The sequence below is a fragment of the Podarcis melisellensis genome (genome assembly GCF_964234715.1).
Source record: "Podarcis melisellensis genome assembly, chromosome: 10".
Lineage (NCBI taxonomy): Eukaryota > Metazoa > Chordata > Lepidosauria > Squamata > Lacertidae > Podarcis > Podarcis melisellensis.
The window spans coordinates 1402910-1423196 of record NC_138542.1 but is presented as its reverse complement, the minus strand read 5'-3'; the positions used below and the strand labels follow the sequence as shown (position 1 = coordinate 1423196).

At 42.8% G+C, this 20287-nt stretch overlaps 1 protein-coding gene across 8 annotated transcripts in view; it reads right to left on the bottom strand.

Moving 5' to 3' along the window:
* LMNTD1 (lamin tail domain containing 1) overlaps positions 1–20287 on the bottom strand; it is a 221634-nt gene that overhangs the window by 10846 nt on the left and 190501 nt on the right. For 3 of the 8 annotated variants that reach the window (XR_014172309.1, XM_081927747.1, XM_081927753.1), the window contains one exon: positions 5664–5860. The exons of 1 other annotated variant lie outside the window; for it this stretch is intronic. Coding sequence is in view for 4 of the 7 variants with exons in the window: in XM_081927753.1 (XP_081783879.1) it covers positions 5726–5860 (135 nt within the window). In the remaining 3 variants the exon portion in view is untranslated. Of the gene's footprint in view, positions 1–5663; positions 5861–11025; positions 11128–14210; positions 14374–20287 lie in introns of those variants that run through there. 4 more of the 8 variants (XR_014172310.1, XM_081927749.1, XM_081927750.1 and 1 more) reach the window with 4 other exon arrangements.

Genomic DNA, 20287 nt, shown 5'->3' with positions numbered 1-20287 from the left:
GAAATGTTAAAATTATAATTAAAACATATTTAAAAATTATTAAAATTAGCTGTTAACTAATATTTTTATTTAACAAAATTGATTTGTCTTGGAATCAAAATGAAAGCCACTGACCACTAAGGTTATGGGTGATGTCCAATTAAATCATACTTAAAATAGACCCATTGAAATCCATGGATTTAACTTAAACCTGTTAATTTCAAAGGCTTTATTCTGAGTGTGACTTCATTGGGTTTCACCATATATCCATTTCCATTAAGGAAATGGCTAACCCACTACAATGGTAAATCCAGATTAAAAGGTTGTTGGATGTTTCTTTCAAATTTTATTCCATCTTAAACCTCAGGGTTGGCTTTCTTTTGAAAGTAAGATAATGCACAATGTTTCATTGATTTACTGGAACTCTGCTTCCAGGGCAGGTGTCTATTCTAGGCTTCTGCTGGTGAGGAACAGGGGCGAAGAATCTCTAAAACCATTAACTTCATGCTAATTCTAAAAGACTTTTTTTGCCTGCTAGTAAGCCAGGTGTTCCCCATCCTATATTTGTGCATCTGCTTCTTCCTGCCTAAGTGCAGAACCTGACATTTGTTCCTATTGAAATTAATTTTGTTAGCTTGGGTCCTGTTCTCCAGTCTGTTAAGGTCATTTTGAATTCTGATTCTGTTTTCTGCCACATTAGCTACCCCTCCCAGATTCGTGACATCTGCACGTGTGATGAGCATCCCCTCAATTCCTTCAACCAAATTGTTTATAAAGACATTGAACCCTGTAGCACTCCACTTGTCACTTTTTTCCAGAATGATGAGGAACCATTAATGAGTAATTGGTGGGTTCAGCCAGTCAACCAGCTACAAATCCACCTAACAGTTACCTCGTTCAACCTACATTTTACCAGCTTCCAACCTACATTTTACCAGCAAGCATATCGTGGGGGACTTTGTCAAAAGCTTTGGTGTCATTCCATCAAAAAAAGAAATGAGATTGGTCTCGCATGACTTATTTTTGAGAAACCCATGCTGGGACTTAGTAATCACAGCATCCTCTCCTAAGTCCTCACAGACCGACTGTTGAATTATCTGTTCTAGGACGACCTTCCCTTGCTTCGGTGTCAAGCTCTCCGGTCGGTAGTTACCTGCGTCTTCCTTCCCTCCCTTTTTGAAGATGGGGACAACATTTGGGGCTTTCCTCACATTCTTATTAGGATGTCCTTCAAGGCATCATCTTTGAATAGACTTTGGATGGGGTCTGTCCTTCTCAGTGCTACAGCCACAAGCTCCAGCGTGCCACCACCTGTGTAGCTATCGCATGAACCGCAAATCAAATTATATCCAAGATTGTTTCTGTAATCAGTGTTACTGCCTTGATTAACATATGGAATGTTTGTCTCACCATATTTTAAATGTGCTGTGGATTTTTTATAAGATCTTCTAGGCACTTGTGGAATTTGAGGCAGTGCAGGATGTGCACCTGGAGAGGGCAGCTGTGGCTTTTCTGAAGAGGCAGTTGAGAGATCATCTTGAAAGGATCATGAAGTCAAAGGCCCTGGTCCCCAACATGGAGCACACGCCCTACAGGGGGGCAATTTGATTTTTAAGGGAGCAATTCGAGAATGAGTGATTTTTTTTGCATTTCTTATGGTTCATGGGGCCTCATATACATTATATAAATATATATTGTGACATACATATTTTTAAAAATCAGAATGTACATAGCGGTCAGCTGGTGACAATGGAGAGGTTATCTAAACAGAATATACACTGGGCACATTCAGAGGAAGTAGCACTCGGGGGGGGGGTCAGGATTTTAGAGGTGCTTAGATGGGGCATGGCTAAAAAAAGGTTGGGAACCACTGGTCTAAGGTATAAATTTTATTAGCCAATGGAAGTGACTTCTATATTGGGGGAGGAAAGAGAAATCCATTCACAATTAGTAACCTTTTAAAAACTGCTAGACCTTTAGCAGGAGTGGTAGCTGGACCCTTTTGTTGTTGGGGAGGTAGACCTGGGGTTGTCAATGCCCAGGACATCAGATGCATACACCATACTTGGAAAGGGTGATGGACCGCTTTTCCTTATACAGTGGGTACCTCAGGTTACAGACGCTTCAGGTTACAGACTCCGCTAACCCAGAAATAGTGCTTCAGGTTAAGAACTTTGCTTCAGGATGAGAACAGAAATTGTGCTCCGGCGGCGCGGCAGCAGCAGGAGGCTCCATTAGCTAAAGTGGTGCTTCAGGTTAAGAACAGTTTCAGGTTAAGTACAGACCTCCGGAACGAATTAAGTACCTGAGGTACCACCTTAAACAGAATCATCACTCCATTCCTAATTCTGTAAACTGTGAAGGGCCAGACCCTGTAGAGCGTGATGCTGCTAGAACTGCCTCTGCAGAGATGCTACGCAACTCACCTGCTGGGGAGGTGGCCTGCCATGCCTTTGTAGGAATCTAAGGTGTTCATAGAACGATAGAGTTGGAAGGAGCCATAGGGTCATCTAGTGCAACCCCTTGCAATACGGGTTGCCAGCATGGGGCAAGAGTCTCATGCTCTACCAATTTAGCTGTCCCCGGTGGGATTCTAAGGATTTGGAAAAGCGGAACCCAAAAAATCTCGGTCTGTAATTGGGTTGTTTTCCTTAGTGGTTGGGGCAGGGCAATTCACATTCCCTGAAGTCTTACTTGTGGGAATCTGCAGATAATTGCCTAATAATGCAGCGTTAATTTCAACAATTATTGCTGGTGTTAACTGGAAGCCTCTAACAGAGAAGGAAGTGGGTTCTGATGAGATCATACCCAACCAGTGAATGGATTCCAACTAATGCAATTTGATCCTCTCAGGTGATCCATTTTATACTATTGCCAATATGTTCCAAACCTATGCCTTGCTCAGTAGCCAGCATAGTTACATTTGAATGGTTCACTAAAAGCTGCTTACCGTGTAATGTTCAATATCTACATTAAAAAAAAAAAATCTATCACATGACTATTTCCGCTTGGAAACAGGATATGGCCCCCATGCTGTTCCCAAGGTATGCCCCTGAATAGAATCCTAGATTGCTGCAGGTTGTTTGCCATGTATACTGTACTCTGTAGGGAGGGCAGTCACACACTCAAGTTTGCAACCAAAGGTTACCTCAGCGGCATAGCTAGCCGCTTGGGCACCTGCAAGATGGGGCGAGGTGCCCAGGGGGCAGAGCAGGGCGCGCCAGAATCCCGGTGCCCGAGCCGCGTTCTGCTCTGGCACCCCGTAGGCCTGTGTTGCTTTTTTGAGCAGTGCGGAGCCTGCAAGGGTCCCCCCGCTGCCTCCCGCTCAGCTGTAGGGTGGCAGCCTGAGGGGGAGGCGGCAGGCAGATGTCAGCTCCATGGTGCCCTTTCGGGCAGCACGGAGCCTGCAGGCGCCCGAACCACCGTGTCACTCCTGAGAGAGAGTGCCGCCCCCTGCGGTGTGGTGCCTAGTGGCCCCCACCCCCTTAGCTATGCCCCTGGGTTACCTTCCTCCTGCTCCAAAGAAAGCCTTCATGGTGCCACCATGGCACTGGGTTGGTGACCCCAGCTCAAGAACACCAATATCTCTGGCCATTATCCTGGTTCTACACACCTGAGGGATTATTCTTCCTCTAATTGTGTTCCTTCTGCTATCATCTTCTCTGCTGCCTCTTAGTAGAAATTCAGGATGGGGGGAGCAACTGGTATGCATGTTGAAATGCTGAGTTAATTTGTTTGTGAGGAGGGGATTCTGTGCCTCCGTCCCACAATGACCGGCTTTCCCCCTGTTCTGTCCTCATGATAAGGCAAAACTGTGGCTTTCTTCAATAGTACAAACAGAAATTGTTTTTGAATTCTGGCAGGTTTTGGAATGTTGTGACAAATTTTGGGTGTGTGTGAGAGAGGGGTGTATTTCCTTATTTTGCAAAGTCCTATTCTGTGATTTCCTTTGTTCCTACTTTTTTCTTGCTAGTGCACTGGTCCATGCCCTAATATTGCATCTGCACAAGAACACTGAACTAGCACACCATCTGTAGTTTAGTTTTGTTTATTTTTGATTGCCTCAAATGTTATTTGTGTGAGGTGTCCCCCTCCCCTCCCCCCCCCCCGTTGGCCTTGCTAATGGTGGGTTTTCTCTGCCAGTGAGGGACACTAGTAAGCTGCTCATAGTCCCACCCAGAGGTGCTTCATGGGTCCTAAGCCTTTCCTGTATTTGGTTTACTGAAAGTAATTGATAGGTATTAAAAAAGGCAAAATCGTTGGGAGACAAAAAATGTATCAGATGAGTGCTGATTAAAAACAGACTTTTAATTATGATACCTTTTATACTGTATGTATAACATGAAACTCTAAAATGACAAAGACTTTAAAATAATTTTAATTGATTTTTATGAAATGGCATCAAGTCAACAACGTGAAGGGTGGGAGGACATGGAAGAAGTTGAGAGCAGAATAAGCAAATATACTTTCTAGGGCTGAGACACACCTGCTCTTTATGTAAACAGAGAGATCAAGAATGCATCTAGTGTCTCAGAAACCACATACTCTTCCAAACAACGGGATAATACTTGTTTTGAATATACACTATACCTGCTTTCTTCAGGCTGATGCCTTGCAGGGGTTTTGGACTACAATTCCCATCATCCCCGATTATTGGCCATGCTGGTTGGGCCTAATGGGAGCTGGAGTCCCACAGAACAACTGGAGGGCACTGCAGTGGGAAAAGGTTAGCTAAACTACCCTGAATTAATTTTGACTTTTATTAGAGACAATATTGTATCTTCAAATTATTGTTGAAGGAATTTGAGCTGTTTTCCTTATCATGGTGAATAATTTTTATGTACATATAATATAGCTGTCTTTTATTGTGATGCACTATTGTTTTGTTCTACTGGTACTGCAGGTTCTGTAGTCGTCGTCCCCCCCCCCCCCATGATCTATTCAAGAGGGAGGGAAGGTGAGAGAGAGTGGCTCCAGCACATGATAGGGATTACAAACAGGCCCACACAAATTGTGAGTCACCAGTTCAAAAACAGCCCACCAGCTCTGTGTGGAGCCTGCAAGGAGCTTTTTGGGTGGGTGTCTCAGAACCTGGCAAGCTGCACCACACAAACTGGTGGGAGTTTGGGCATCCGGCAACATTTCCCATTTGGTGCCTGTACATCTACCATTGCTGTCATACAGAATTTATGTATGCTTTACTGATTTAAATTGTGAGGGATTGGCTTTGAAATTCAAAATTTTCACAAAGATGGATTGGCATCCCTTTCACTGCAATAGAGCTTGCGCTATTATGGCTCTCAAGGATCAGGACTGCAAACATTCACACTGCTAGGCTGTTTGATACTATTAACTTCAGTGGAGTTTAAACAGCAAAGCTGTGTACAGAATTGCAAGTCAGGTTACCCATGCAGTTTGCTACAGTTGAAAACGAATTGTAATTTATGGTTGTAACCTTAAACCAAAAGTATTGCTAGGGCCCCACAGTGGTCAATGGGATGCCTATGTGTTCTGACTTCTAGGTTTATATATTGTCTTATATGTGACTGAAAGATCTACAGTTATGAGGAGCTAGCAAAGCTAACTTTCGGATACATAGAGGTCTACAGAGAAATCAAGCATATAGTCTAGCGTGGTCCTGAATATCCAAGCTGCCTTATTCCCAGAGCAATGAATCACAAAACCATTTTTGCTGCACTATGTTTTGAAAATAACCCAGTTCTATTCATTGATCCTTTGTGAGATGCTACAGGAAGTTAATGGGAGTAAGAGGTGTCTGGGCCAGGAGCCTGAAGTTGCAAGATGAATGAGCAAAATACTTCTGTAAAGCAGAGCCGGTGGGTGCAGCTGAACCTATATAAATCACTCCACCTAAATTAGGCTGTGAAGAAAAAAGAAGAAAAAAGAAAAACCCCACAAGATGGTAAGTATTACAGACAGAATAAGCAAAAAGGGCTGTAATTCAGCTGCTAGAATTCAACAGTTAGCTTAATTGAACTTAATTCTTCCTTAGTAAACTGACAACCTAGAAGTGTTGGGATGGGCAAGAGATTGGCTTGTTTCCTATGGTATACAATATGTTCTCTATGTTCTCTCTTCCTGTGCTCCTTAGAATTAATTTGGATTGTGGTGTTCAAACCGATGCACACTTGTTGGTTGGGAACTGAGATAAGTGGCATGCAATGATCTCAACTCAGTCATTGTTACAAACAGGTTCACACACAAATATCACAGGCTTCTTAGGCTGAGGTTTCCCAACTGGTGTGTGCACAAACACCACTCCTCCTGAAAAGGTAGTGATGGGCTTGTGGAAGTCAAATGCTTTGTAAGATTCAAAACAGCACCCCAAACAAGTGCTTCAACTTTTTGTTCCTGGAGCTAGTAAAATATCACTTGCCACCTCCTTGTTAGGAACAGGCTTTGCAGCCATCAAATCATATGCAAGGAATTGAAAGGGTGCACTCAAAGAACACTGAGTAGAGGTTAAAGCAGAGCTTTCCAAACTGTGTGTCAGACGTGTTGGTGTGTCGGCCACAGTGTGCAGGTGTGTCACTCAAATGCTCCCTGCGCTCATCCTGGGGCTGGAAAGGGGGTAGTTGAGCCTCCTGCTTGCTAGTAAAACTGAATTGCTGTGTCGCGAAACGATGCATGTCTAAAAAGTGTGTCACCAACATGAAAAGTTTGGAAAGCTCTGGGTTAAGCCTTAACTATGGTGACCTCAGGTCTTTTTTTGGCAAGGAGGCTTATCTCTGTGCCAACACAGATGACTCTTACTACAGATGTTACATGCTGTCCCATAGAGCCAAAAATCTACTCTTATGTGCATAGCTCTTTCCATTCATTTCTACAGTCTCACCTTCATGTTCTGTTCAAGACAGTAAACAAAATGGGAAGTACACAAATTGGGAACCTGTGGCCCTCCATACATTTGGTGGACTACATCATCCCTGACTGTGGGCCATGTTGGCTGGGGCTGATGAGAAATGGAGTTCAACACCATCTGGAAGGCCACATGTTCCCCATCACTGAGACGGAACATGATGCTAGGGAATGAGAGCACGCAGGAATTGTCTTTCTAGTTGAAACAGACAAACATCCAGACATTAGTATTATTCACTCTTCTGAATTCTTGAAAATGTTTCCAAGACTATATTTGAAAATTTGTCCCGGGCAACCCTGATCCTCTGCATGTTTACTCAGTCCTAGGGAATTAAGGGAGCTTTACTCCCACCTTAAGGATGCATGCAAATGTAGTGTAGTGCTGAAGACGTCTCTGTGATATGGTCTTTCTGAGAATGGAACTAAAGCTATTTTTATCCAAGACTTTCACATAAAGAGTGGCTAGCCTCGTTGGAGTGCCCTAAATTTCCACAGCTACTTCTATTGTTCTATGTTTAAAAGTGGGTGAAGATCTAAGTAACAGCAAGAAACTCAAAGTTTTAATAAAGAGAAATATATATTTATACTTGATGTAAAATATGTCTGCTAATATGGGAGATGGATTCCAGGTTGTGCCTCAGAAGTGCAGGCCATCAGAACAGAATTAGAAGAAAAAGATTTCACTATATTTCGAATGAGTTTAAACTAAATCGTTGCAACAGAGCAGGAAGGCATGACATTAACTAGCACTGACTTTATTTTACTATGACCTTTGCCAAGCAATTTTCTCTGCCCTAATTTTAAACTAACCAACTCAGATGTGTTTCTAGAACTTAATTAAATATTGCAATCATTTGAGATGTTCTGTTGAAGGGTGGAAATTATTATTAAGCTTTTTCTCCACCCCTTCCTAAATGCATAGTTAGCAAAAGGGATCTTTCTTCTTCTAAAGCACCCACCGCCAGATGTGTTATCACTTGGCGTTCAACCAGGCCGTTATGACCTTCTATTGATCTGCAACACTTTTAGAAAGAGAAAGAGAGAGATAAATGAAATGGGGAACAAGCCAATGTTTACAAAAGTCCATGGGATTATTTCAGTGGGGTTTTGGATGTCATTCATATTGCGCTCTGCTGTTTTCCAATTATAATAGTAGTGCTGCTATTATGATGGGTGCAAGGTGTGTTGAGGGAGGGTCTTGGTCCATTTTATGGAGGATAGAGAAGTTTATTCCTGGCAACACAGCATGTGCATACCTGAGTCCTTGCAATGCATCTCAAGATTGCTCTGTTTAGCCGTACAAGGGTAATAAGAACAATCTTGAAATACTGTTTTTCTAAGACAGCCTTGGCCAGATTTGTGTCCTCTAGATGTTTTGGACTACAACTCCCATCAGCCAACACGGGAGTTGGGAGTTATAGTCCCAAACATCTGGAAGGTGCCAAGGTGGCAAGAGCTGCTCTAAGAGTCTTTTTCCTCCCCTTTTAAAAAAGTTTTTTTTAATGTTACAGACAACAAAACAACACATATACCAACAACTGATGATACAGCAATCAGGATTATTTAAAACAATAATTTTCAAGCTGTGTCCTAGGGAACCTTGCATTTATTCAGACGTTTTCCCAGTGCGATGATTTGCAGTGGCAGAGAAGCTTCCATGAAAGGCATCTTCCAATTTCCCCTAACATGCCTTAGGGCACATTCTCAGTTTCCTAAACTCTCATGAAGGCTGAGGCACACCTAGCCAGCACCCAAGTAGATGAGCTAAAATCTTTGGGGTTCCATAGCAGAAATGCAAGTTCATGTGAAAAGGCTTCCCCTGGGCCCCATCTGCTCTATACATTTAGATCAGTATTATACTACTTTATATCATCAAGGTTTCTCCCAAGGAATCCTGGGGACTGTGGTTTGTTAAGGGAGCTGAGAATTGCAAGGAGACACCCCTTTCTCCCATAGAGCTACAATCTTCAGAGTTCCCTGGGAAGAGGGATTGACTTAAGCCACTTTGCTAATTGTAGCTCTGTGAGGGGAATAAGGGTCTCCCAACAAATCTCAGGGCCCTTAACAAATGACAGTTCACATGACTCCTTGGGAGAAGCAATGACTGTTTAAAGTTGTATGATAACAGCTTTAAATGTAGAGCACAGATGGGGCCTGAATGCAGAGTCTTCAAAGCACTGACCTAAGATGCACAGATATTATAAAAAGTCTATCTTCTAGTTCTGCATTCATCAGTATTTTCAGGCCATGATCATCTACCCTTACTTCCAACTTGCAAGACTGAGCCACATTTATTTTTTATTGTTGACAGCAGTCTCTCTCTCTCTCTCTCTCTCTCTCTCTCTCTCTCTCTCTCTCTCTCTCTCTCTCTCTCTCCACCCACACACTCCATGTTCTCTTAAAAGAGAACCTTAAATAAGAAATTGTGATGATGATTTTGATGTGACCTACACTGGGACAACGAAGGGACGTGGGTGGCGCTGTGGGTAAAACCTCAGCGCCTAGGGCTTGCCGATTGCATGGTCAGCGGTTCGAATCCCCGCGGCGGGGTGCACTCCCGTTGTTTGGTCCCAGCTCCTGCCCACCTAGCAGTTTGAAAGCACCCTTAAGTGCAAGTAGATAAATAGGTACCGCTTTATAGCGGGAAGGTAAACGACGTTTCCGTGTGCTGTGCTGGTGCCGGTTCGCCAGAGCAGCTTCGTCACGCTAACCACGTGACCCGGAAGTGTCTGCGGACAGCGCTGGCTCCCGACCTCTAGAGTGAGATGAGCGCACAACCCTAGAGTCGGTCACGACTGGCCTGTACGGGCAGGGGTACCTTTACCCTTACCTTACACTGGACAACATGACTCACCAGATAAAACCTAATCTAGCTGAGACTCTGTGTAATTGATTTAACGATGGCTATTCAGATGTGACCTATCCACTAATTAACCAGTGATTAGGCTTATCATAGCTGAGCTTTTTTCTCAACATCAGTGAATACTATATACTGAACAGGCTACCTTGGGAATTTCTGACACATGATTGTACTTTACAGATGGCAGGATATTACATGGTAATTAAAGTCATCATGTGAAAAACATGTCCATGCATGTTTTTCTGCCAAAGTTCTTCCCTAAGTGCCTTCATTAACCCAAGTGTGCTGTGTAATAACAAAGAAGAAGCTGTTTTCAGTGGTAGCACCCTAGTTATGGACCACTCTCAATGATGCCTGGTGCCTTCATTACAATTTTTAGGTGCCAGAATACGTTATTTCTATTTTGGGGGGCATACAATATTTTAAATAAACACATTGTGAGGATCCTGAAAGAGCACCCCATGCCCACATTGTCACAGTTGTGCAACACACCTGTTAACCTGAATATATAACTAACTGGATGCTTTGGATGTTCCTTACATACCTGTGTTGTGATGTTGTGTTGTGTGTTGTGTTATGTTATAGAAGTATATGAGATAGCACATGAGTTCCAGGCATCAGAAGCACCACTTACTCAAAATCCAGCCGTAACTAATAGTAAGTGAAACCATTTTTCTTTCCAAGTGGCCTTGCCATGACTTTTACCAGCCATCTAACCACAGTGGATTTCACCTGCTTGCTGTGATATTTAAATTTATTGGAGTCTGGTTTCTTCACACCACTTGTGGGTTTTTTCCTCATTCTGACAAGCTAAGCCAAAACCCTCTTCTGCAAGGTTGTATCACCTCATTGCCTTTTCCATTTTACAGATGATTAAGTCCTTGCAGCAAAAAAATAAAGAAGTCATACAGATCTCAATGGTCTCCTAGTTGTTCTAAACATACTAGGTCATGTGGCTATCAAGATGATGGAGAAAAGATGGGTGTCTGCTCTGGAACTGGAAATCTAAATACAGCTTGTAGTAAAAAAATAAAAAATAAAGAAAAATTGTCCAGTAGCACCTTATAGACCAACTAAGTTTGTTCTGGTATAAGCTTTGGTGTGCATACCTGAAGAACAAGTGGTTTTAAAAACCGCTTAAAACCACTTAAAACTTTGATAAGAGTAAGCGAAATTACTCGGAAACTACCTTCGCCGCCATGTTGGATCCTCCTCCCTCAACATAGCTGGTCTATAAGGCACTACTGGACAATTATTTATTTATTTTATTTTTATTTCAACTGCGTCAGACCAACACGGCAACCTACCTGAATCTAGAAGCTTGGTAGTAAGTTTCCTTTGTGAGTCATTATGACTGCATTGTGTGATGAGGTCAAGATGCTAGAAGAAGTGATAACACCCAGGCACATCTGCAAATGAAGGCAGCTGTGGGCCTTTTTGGCTTTTTTGACAAATTAGGGAAAACCATGAGCATTCATTATTTGCTGACATCAACAACTTGGATGTGTGAATGAACCATCACATGTCTAACGCCTTCCACAAACATTCCTTGTTATCTGATGTTGCTTCGAAGGCAATGCTCTTCAATCAATTCATTTATCAGTTATATACTGAACAACCAAGAAACGTGAAGTCAAGTGATGTACATGTAGGAGCCCTTGGGAAAAACCTCAGCCAATGTACAGCTGAGGACCTTTCTGGATTCCTTTCTTTAATATATATGTAGTGATGCTATGATTCAGTGTTTGAATCGGCTGCTCTAATTGTGACATTAACAGCAACTTGGTGTGAAGATCCTAGCAAAGATTATTCATTCTATAGGCCTTGGCTGCACTGACTTCTTTAAATAATCTGATTTTAGAAAAGTGCCTCAAATCAAGTAAGAAATAATGAATGGTGAATCATCAATATAAGTTGGGAGGACTTCAATTATAGTCAGTCATTTTTCCTGCTCAGCTACTGTATGCAGCCAGGTTCTAAAGATTCACAACTGTTGAAGGATTGATCTAGGCCTGTAACAACAGCAGGAGGCAGGAATGAGGTGGTAAAATCCGGGAGTCCGGAGGTGGTAAAATGGAGTGTGCCATCAAACTGTAGGTGTGGTAGACCAATTTTGAATGCTTCCCTATCTGAAAAGATCTGAAAAGAAAAATAGAACTAAGCTAAGCTGGAACAAAAAGCAGGGGCGGTGGTGGTGGGGGGGGACACCCCTCATTTCCTGTCCCCTGTTCACCAAGGCATGGGTCAGATGTAAACGATAATAGTAAAGTTCATACAAGCACTGCAGGGGACAGGGACTGAGTTGCTAGTATCAATCTGAAGGAAAACAACCATATATTATGGAATGTGGTAGATGCCATTTGTCCTGTAGAGTCTTTGTCTGTATGTGTGAGGATTTCGTTTAAATGGGAGGAGCATGATTTCCCTCATAGGCAATTCAGTATGAACTCTGAATTAGTACGGTCCATCCACCCTACCACCACAGAATTCTAAAGTGTCATGCTGTGGCATCTAATGAACCAGAACTAAGAACCACTTTGGACTTTGTGTGGTCCACACCTGTGTTATAGTCTCTAGAGATGTTCACATGAACACCCATCTCTCCTGTACTGGTGGAGTGAAGGAACTCATGGGGGAAGGTGGGTCAGGAGTTGAAGAACCACAGATAGCTCTGAGTGAAGAACAGGTTCCAACAAAGATGAAAAGCAAGCCAAGCCTTTTTAAGCCTCTGCCCCCAGAGGCCATCTTTCGCCTCATGTGTTCCTTGAAGGAATGACACATCCCTCCTCTTTCTGTCTCTCTTGTTCTATGACAAGAGCCCTTTATTCTTCAGATGACCCTTCCATCATGTGTTGAACAAGTCATCCAGGAAACATGTGAAGTGTGATGGGCAGATCTTCTTCGTTTCCTAAGCAGTGGGGAGGTGGGAAATGAGCAGAAGCCTTGTGCCTGGCTCCGTGTTTGTGGAATGCGTTGGCTTGGTGCCAGGCAAAAACATCCCTTTTCAAATAGGCCTTTGGCGGATTGACATCTAAGGACTCAGCTACATTGGTAGAGAGAATGTGATTTATATGCATTGTAGGTGTGATATACATTGTGCCACCAGACGGCGATGGGGAATACTGTTTTTCTCTATCTATTTTCCCTGTTTAAATTTACAACACTTTCAACTGAAACACTACTTTGATGTGTCTAGATCCAGCCTAAATGTGTTGTAGGAGGGGGTTAATGGTTTGTTTTTATTCTTGTTTTTCCTATGTATTATTATCTTGTATTTTATCTTGCCTATACAAATTTAAATAAATAAATAAGCAGTGACCCACAGTCAAAACACAGATGAAAAACCCAACAGTCCTACTTAGGTGTTATTCACTCACTCCCATCTACATAAGAACAGGAATAAGGATCCCTGAGTGGCTCTGCTGCCAACACTGTGTGCTCCTTCTTGGACATCCACCTGTACAGCATGAACATCTGTACGGATGGGGAGGGCTTTGTACCTATGATTGTATGTGCAAAGACTTCCTAGGATCTGAAACCTAAGCAATCAGGGTTTCAGATCCTAGGGAAGCTTATGCACATATGTGCACAGGAAGCCTTGTCCATCAGACAGGCGCACTGTGCTTGGGTCAGATCTCTCGGGGACCTCTGTGTAGGCTGCCTGAAAAAGAGTAGCTTGCCCCATTGATTCATCCTGGTGTGTGGAAGGGTGCTACCAGATATTTCTCACGGTGATTGACTTGGGTGTAGAAACCCTTCATCGGCAGCCCTTGGGGTGGGAGAATAAGTGTGACAGCTGCAACCCTCTGCTTTATGAGACCCTGTGCTGATAACAGCCATAGTGGGCTTGGTGTGAATGCTGCTGCCTAGGAGCACTCAATCTCTGAGAACTGGCTGCAAGGCACACACTGATAATAATTTAAATCTCAGTACCTTTATATAACTTTGCTGCAGCCCAACATTCTTGTTTAAAAAATTTGGGAAGTGGGAACAGATCAGCAGCAACTTTACAAGTTCAATGCACACGATATGTTGCTTAATGTACAATGTTTATAGTGGCAATCAGGCATGTATACAGCAATGCTCAACATTTTGTCCTGTTTTTCTTTGACAATGTGGGGGGCTTGCCATAGTGCTCAAGATTTGTTTTACTTTGAAAGAGTGACCAAAGAGGTGGGAGAGGAGGGGGCTTGGGGAAAACAAGGGGCCCAGTGATATCATACGCCCAACGGTCTCCAGAAACCTGGAGCCAGCCCTGTTTACCACTAAGTGGTATATAAATATAGGAAGTAAAGATTTAAAAATTAATTCATGTGATGAACCCCTCCAGGTGCCACATTTGGTAGGTAGGCTGTTTCAAGTTTCTTCTCTGTATTCACTGGACCTTATGAAAAAGTCTGAAGATGGAATGGAGTGTCACTACTGCAATCAAATATTGCTGTTAATCTTATCCCTGAAGTAGCATACCAAGAAACAATCATAGTAGTCTGACCTTACTGTTAATATCACCACGCTGCAAATGGCGGAGGCCGTGGTGTTGGGGGGTAGAAAGACAGATTCTGAACTGAATGTAAGATCTGTAAGCCGAGTCTGTGCTGATCACGCAGTGGGAGGAAGGACCCTGGTACAAGGATTCGTAAGACTCCTGGCCTTGCCTGTGATATAAATATATATATAACACCATTAGCAGGAAGGAGGCACGGAGCTGCTGGAACCAGGAGTTCCAAGTGTCCCATATCTGGATGAGAGCACAGCACCACACTTTTGCAAAACAAGAGTGTTTCTGGAAGCAGGGGCCTCAGTGCGCCTGAGCCATGCGTTTCTCCTGGGAGAGACACGGTGGCTTGGCTGCTGCAGGCTCTGCGCTGCCTCAAATTGCCGGTCACTTAATTTGACTCTGCAGCCCACACAATCAAGATCCGTCTGAATCAGTTCTTAATACTGACAGCATTCTTTCCTGACACTCAAAGCATTTCACACACTCAGTGTCAGCAGAGCATGCAGCACTCTTGCAAAATGGGGCAGTTCTTAACCAGTCTTCTGCACCAGCTCCTTTCTCTCTTCCCTCTAGTTCAATCCTAGACAGACAGGTCTCAGTTCTCTCTAGTTTTGTTCCCATTAGTAGTTTTGTTCCTAGTAGACCAAAAGTGATAGATGTTCATGCAAATTTGTAACTGCTCATTTACTATCAGCTCCATTATACAGTGGTACCTCGGACGCTTCAGGTTACAGACTCCGCTAACCCAGAAATAGTACCTTGGGTTAAGAACTTTGCTTCAGGATGAGAACAGAAATTGTGTGGCAGTGTCACAGCGGCAGCGGGAGGCCCCATTACCTAAAGTGGTACCCCAGGTTAAGAACAGTTTCAGGTTAAGAACGGACCTCTGGAACGAATTAAGTTCTTAACCCAGGATACCACTGTAAAGGGCTACTATAACAGAAGAAATTTCTTGAGGCGTTAGGTAAGTTGCATACTGATTTCATCATTTGTGATGCACAGAGAGTGCTCTCTGTCTCTCAGGATGTTTATTAAGCCCATAGATGTGATTTGAGGCCTAGATGCCAGATCAAGGCTTGCTTTGCATTGGCTTTTGGTTACCTCTGATGCTGGTGATAAGTATTTCTCTTCTTTTCAACATATTGAGTTTCAAGGCTTTATGCCTCACATTGGATGTGCTGTTCCAAGGGACTCTTCACCATACAGATTGTAAAATGCTGATAGGCCCAAATGAAGGCATGGATATTGAGGCAAAGAGGGAGCAGCATGTTAGTGTACCTGCAGGGCCAGCCCACCCATGAAGCAAGGTGAGGCGACTGTCTTAGGCAGCAGGATCCACAGGGGCAGCAGATCCCAATGCTTAGAAATGTGTATTTCAAGAGGAAACGTGTTTAAAAATCGCTACAGTGGTACCTCTGGATACGAACGCTTCTGGTTGCAGAAGTAGTTGCTCCTGGGTACAAACTTTGCCCCGGGATGTGAGCGGAAATCACACGTTAGAGGGGAGTGCGCAGCGGGAAGCATGCTTTCGCTAATGGCACCTCTTGTTAAGAACAGTTTCAGGATAAGAACAGACCTCTGGAATGAATTAAATTCATATCTGGAGGTACCACTGTATATACAAATTCTGCTATTCTCAGTGGAGAATGTTATATGTTTCTTATAACATATGTTTGAATGTTGAATGTGTTAGTGTATGTCTAAATATAATGGATAAAACAAGCACCATTACCTGTACTGCTGCATAGGTGTTTAATGGTTACTGTATTTGTTTAAAAACTAATAAAATTTTGTTACACACACACACACACAACTTCTGCGGTGGATATTTACGAAATTATAATGAGGCATATCCTTAACAGTTGGGCAAGTGACTTAACTATGAAAGTGGTGTCCTATGGATCACTGCCTTGCCGTGGCGAAGGGGCTTGAATAACTCAGAGAAGCTATGAACTATGCCGAGCAGGGCACCCAAGATGGACAGGTCATAGTGGAGAGTTTTGACCAAACGTGATCCACCTGGAGGAGGAAGCGGCAAGCCACTCCAGTATCCCTGCCAAGAAAACTCCATGGACAAAGACAACAGGCATATAAAAGTTATGACGCTGGAAGATGAGCCCCTCAGGTCGGAAGGTGTCCAACATGCTACTGGGGAAGAGCGGAGGACAAGTATAAGTAGATCCAGAGCTGATGAAGTGGCTGGGCCAAAGCCGAAAGTACGCTCAGTTGCAGATATGCATGGAAGCGAAAGGAAAGTCCAATGCTGTAAAGAAAAATATTGCATAGGAACCTGGAATGTAAGAACCATGAACCTGGGTAAGTTGGATGTGGTCAAAAATGAGATGGCAAGAATAAACATTGACATCCTGGGCATCAGTGAACTAAAATGGACGGGAATGGGCGAATTCAGTTCGGATGACTATCATATCTACTACTGTGGGCAAGAAACCCATAAAAGAAATGGAGTGGCCCTCATAGTCAACAAAAAAGTGGCGAAAGCTGTACTGGGATGCAATCTCAAAAATGATAGAATGATCACGATACGAATCCAAGGCAGACCTTTTAACATCACAGTAATCCAAGTTTATGCACCAACTACTGGTGCTGAAGAAACTGAAATTGACCAATTCTATGAAGATTTACAAGACCTTATAGAAGTGACACCAAAGAAGGATGTTCTTCTCATTATAGGGGATTGGAATGTTAAAGTAGGGAATCAAGAGATAAAAGGAACAACTGGCAAGTTTGGCCTTGGAGTTCAGAACGAAGCAGGGCAAAGGCTAATAGAGTTCTGTCAAGAGAACAAGCTGGTCATCACAAACACGCTTTTCCAACAACACAAGAGACGACTCTACACATGGACATCACCAGATGGGCAACATCGAAATCAGATTGATTATATTCTCTGTAGCCAAAGATGGAGAAGCTCTATACAGTCAGCAAAAACAAGACCTGGAGCTGACTGTGGCTCAGATCATCAGCTTCTTATAGCAAAATTCAAGCTTAAATTGAAGAAAGTAGGAAAAACCACTGGGCCGGTAAGATACCATCTAAACCAAATCCCTTATGAATACACAGTGGAAGTGAGGAACAGGTTTAAGGATTTAGATTTGCTGGACAGAGTGCCTGAAGAACTATGGGTGGAGGCTCGCAACATTATACAGGAGGCAGCAACTAAAACCATCCCAATGAAAAGGAAATGCAAGAAAGCAAAGTGGCTGTCCAACGAGGCTTTACAAATAGCGGGGGAGAGAAGGCAAGCAAAATGCGAGGGAGATAGTGAAAGATACAGGAAATTGAATGCAGATTTCCAAAGAATAGCAAGGAGAGAAAAGAAGGCCTTCTTAAACGAGCAATGCAAAGAAATAGAGGAAAGCAACAGAATGGGAAGAATCAGAGATCTGTTCAAAAAAATCGGAAATATGAAAGGAACATTTCGTACAAAGAGTACCATAATAAAGGACAAAAGTGGAAAGGACCTAACAGAAGCAGAAGACATCAAGAAGAGGTGGCAAGAATACACAGAGGAATTATACCAGAAAGATATGGATGTCTCGTACACCCCAGGTAGTGGGGTTGCTGACCTTGAGCCAGACATCCTGGAGAGTGAAGTCAAATGGTCCTTAGAAAGCACTGCAAATAACAACAAGGCCAGTGGAAGTGATGGTATTCCAGCTGAATTATTTAAAATTTTAAAAGATGATGCTGTTAAGGTGCTACACTCAATATGCCAGAAAGTTTGGAAAACTCAGCAGTGGCCAGAGGATTGGAGAAGATCAGTCTACATCCCAATCCCAAAGGAGGGCAGTGCCAAAGAATGCTCCAACTACCGCACAATTGCACTCATTTCCCACGCTAGCAAGGTTATGCTTAAAATTCTACAAGGAAGGCTCAAGCAGTATGTGGACCGAGAAATCCCAGAAGTGCAAGCTGGATTTAGAAGAGGCAGAGGAACCAGAGACCAAATTGCAAACATGCGCTGGATTATGGAGAAAGCTAGAGAGTTCCATAAAGACATCTACTTCTGCTTCATTGACTATGCAAAAGCCTTTGACTGTGTCGACCACAGCAAAGTATGGCAAGTTCTTAAAGAAATGGGAGTGCCTGATCACCTCATCTGTCTCCTGAGAAATCTCTATGTGGGACAAGAAGCTACAGTTAGAACTGGATATGGAACAACTGATTGGTTCAAAATTGGGAAAGGAGTACGACAAGGCTGTCTATTGTCTCCCTGCTTATTTAACTTATATGCAGAATTCATCATGCGAAAGGCTGGGCTGGATGAATCCGAAGCCGGAATTAAGATTGCTGGAAGAAATATCAACAACCTCAGATATGCAGATGACACAACCTTGATGGCAGAAAGTGAGGAGGAATTAAAGAACCTTTTATTGAGGGTGAAAGAGGAGAGCGCAAAATATGGTCTGAAGCTCAACATCAAAAAAACGAAGATCATGGCCACTGGTCCCATCACCTCCTGGCAAATAGAAGGGGAAGAAATGGAGGCAGTAAGAGATTTTACTTTCTTGGGCTCCATGATCACTGCAGATGGTGACAGTAGTCACGAAATTAAAAGATGCCTGCTTCCTGGGAGAAAAGCAATGACAAACCTAGACAGCATCTTAAAAAGTAGAGACATCACCTTGCCAACAAAGGTCTGTATAGTAAAAGCTATGGTTTTCCCAGTAGTGATGTATGGAAGTGAGAGCTGGACCATAAAGAAGGCTGATCGCCGAAGAATTGATGCTTTTGAATTATGGTGCTGGAGGAGACTCTTGAGAGTCCCATGGACTGCAAGAAGATCAAACGTATCCATTCTGAAGGAAATCAGCCCTGAGTGCTCACTGGAAGGACAGATCGTGAAGCTGAGGCTCCAATACTTTGGAAAACACCCTGATGTTGGGAAAGATGGAGGGCACACGGAGAAGGGGACGGCAGAGGACGAGATGGTGGGACAGTGTTCTTGAAGCTACCAGCATGAGTTTGATCAAACTGCGGGAGGCAGTGGAGGACAGAAGTGCCTGGCGTGCTCTGGTCCATGGGGTCACAAAGAGTCGGACACGACTAAACGACTAAACAACAACAACAAATAGATTTACCATTACTGAGAAGGTTCCTATACAGAGTTGCACAATTTTCTTTATAACCATTTACAGTGGTACCCTGAACTTAATCCATTCTGGAAGTCCGTTCGACTCCCGAAACCATTCAAAAACCAAGGTGTAGCTTCTGATTGGCTGCAGGAGCTCCCTGCACTCAAGTGGAAGCCGTGTCGGACGTTCAGCTTCCGAAAAACGTTTGCAAACTGGAACATTTACTTCCAGGCATTCGGGAGCCGATTTGTTCGACAACTAAGCTGTTCGAGAACCAAGGTATATGAATTTCATTTTTTTTTAAAAAAAAAAGAGTAATACTTTATTTAGAATTCAACAATAACAAAGGAAAAAACTACAGTAGTTGCTACATCAAATCATTACAATTAACCAATTTTAACAATATATAAATAATAATAAAGAAATTATACAACATCACTTTTAACTTACTGAGGTTTTCATATTACACTTTTATCTCTTTATCTTTTTCCTAACATATCAAAAGGAGAAAGACCAAGAAAGGAGACACAAAAAGAAAAAGAGAAGAGGAAGAAGAAGGGAAGGGGGCGAGGAGAAAAAAGGAAGAAGAAAACAAAGCAAAACAAACACATTTGGCTTCCGATTAGACTCATTAGTATTACTGCTACAATTTTTTCACACACAGTTCCAAGTTATTGTACTTCTTTGTTCTCATCAGATATCAAAAAACATTATATTATTTTACAAGAATCATTCTATTTCTGCCAGGAGATATTTGTTATTGTAATGCTTTTCTAAATACTGTTTAAAGATTTTCCATTCTTTCTGTACTTTCTGTTTTGGATACCCTCTAATTCTCCCTGTCATTATGGCCATCTGTAGATATTCTATCATTTGGACGTGCCACTCATTTATCGTAGGTGTTTTGTCACTTTTCCAGTTTCTTGCAATTAAGATCCTGGCTGCTACGGTTGTATACATAAAAAGTGGTATCTTTTC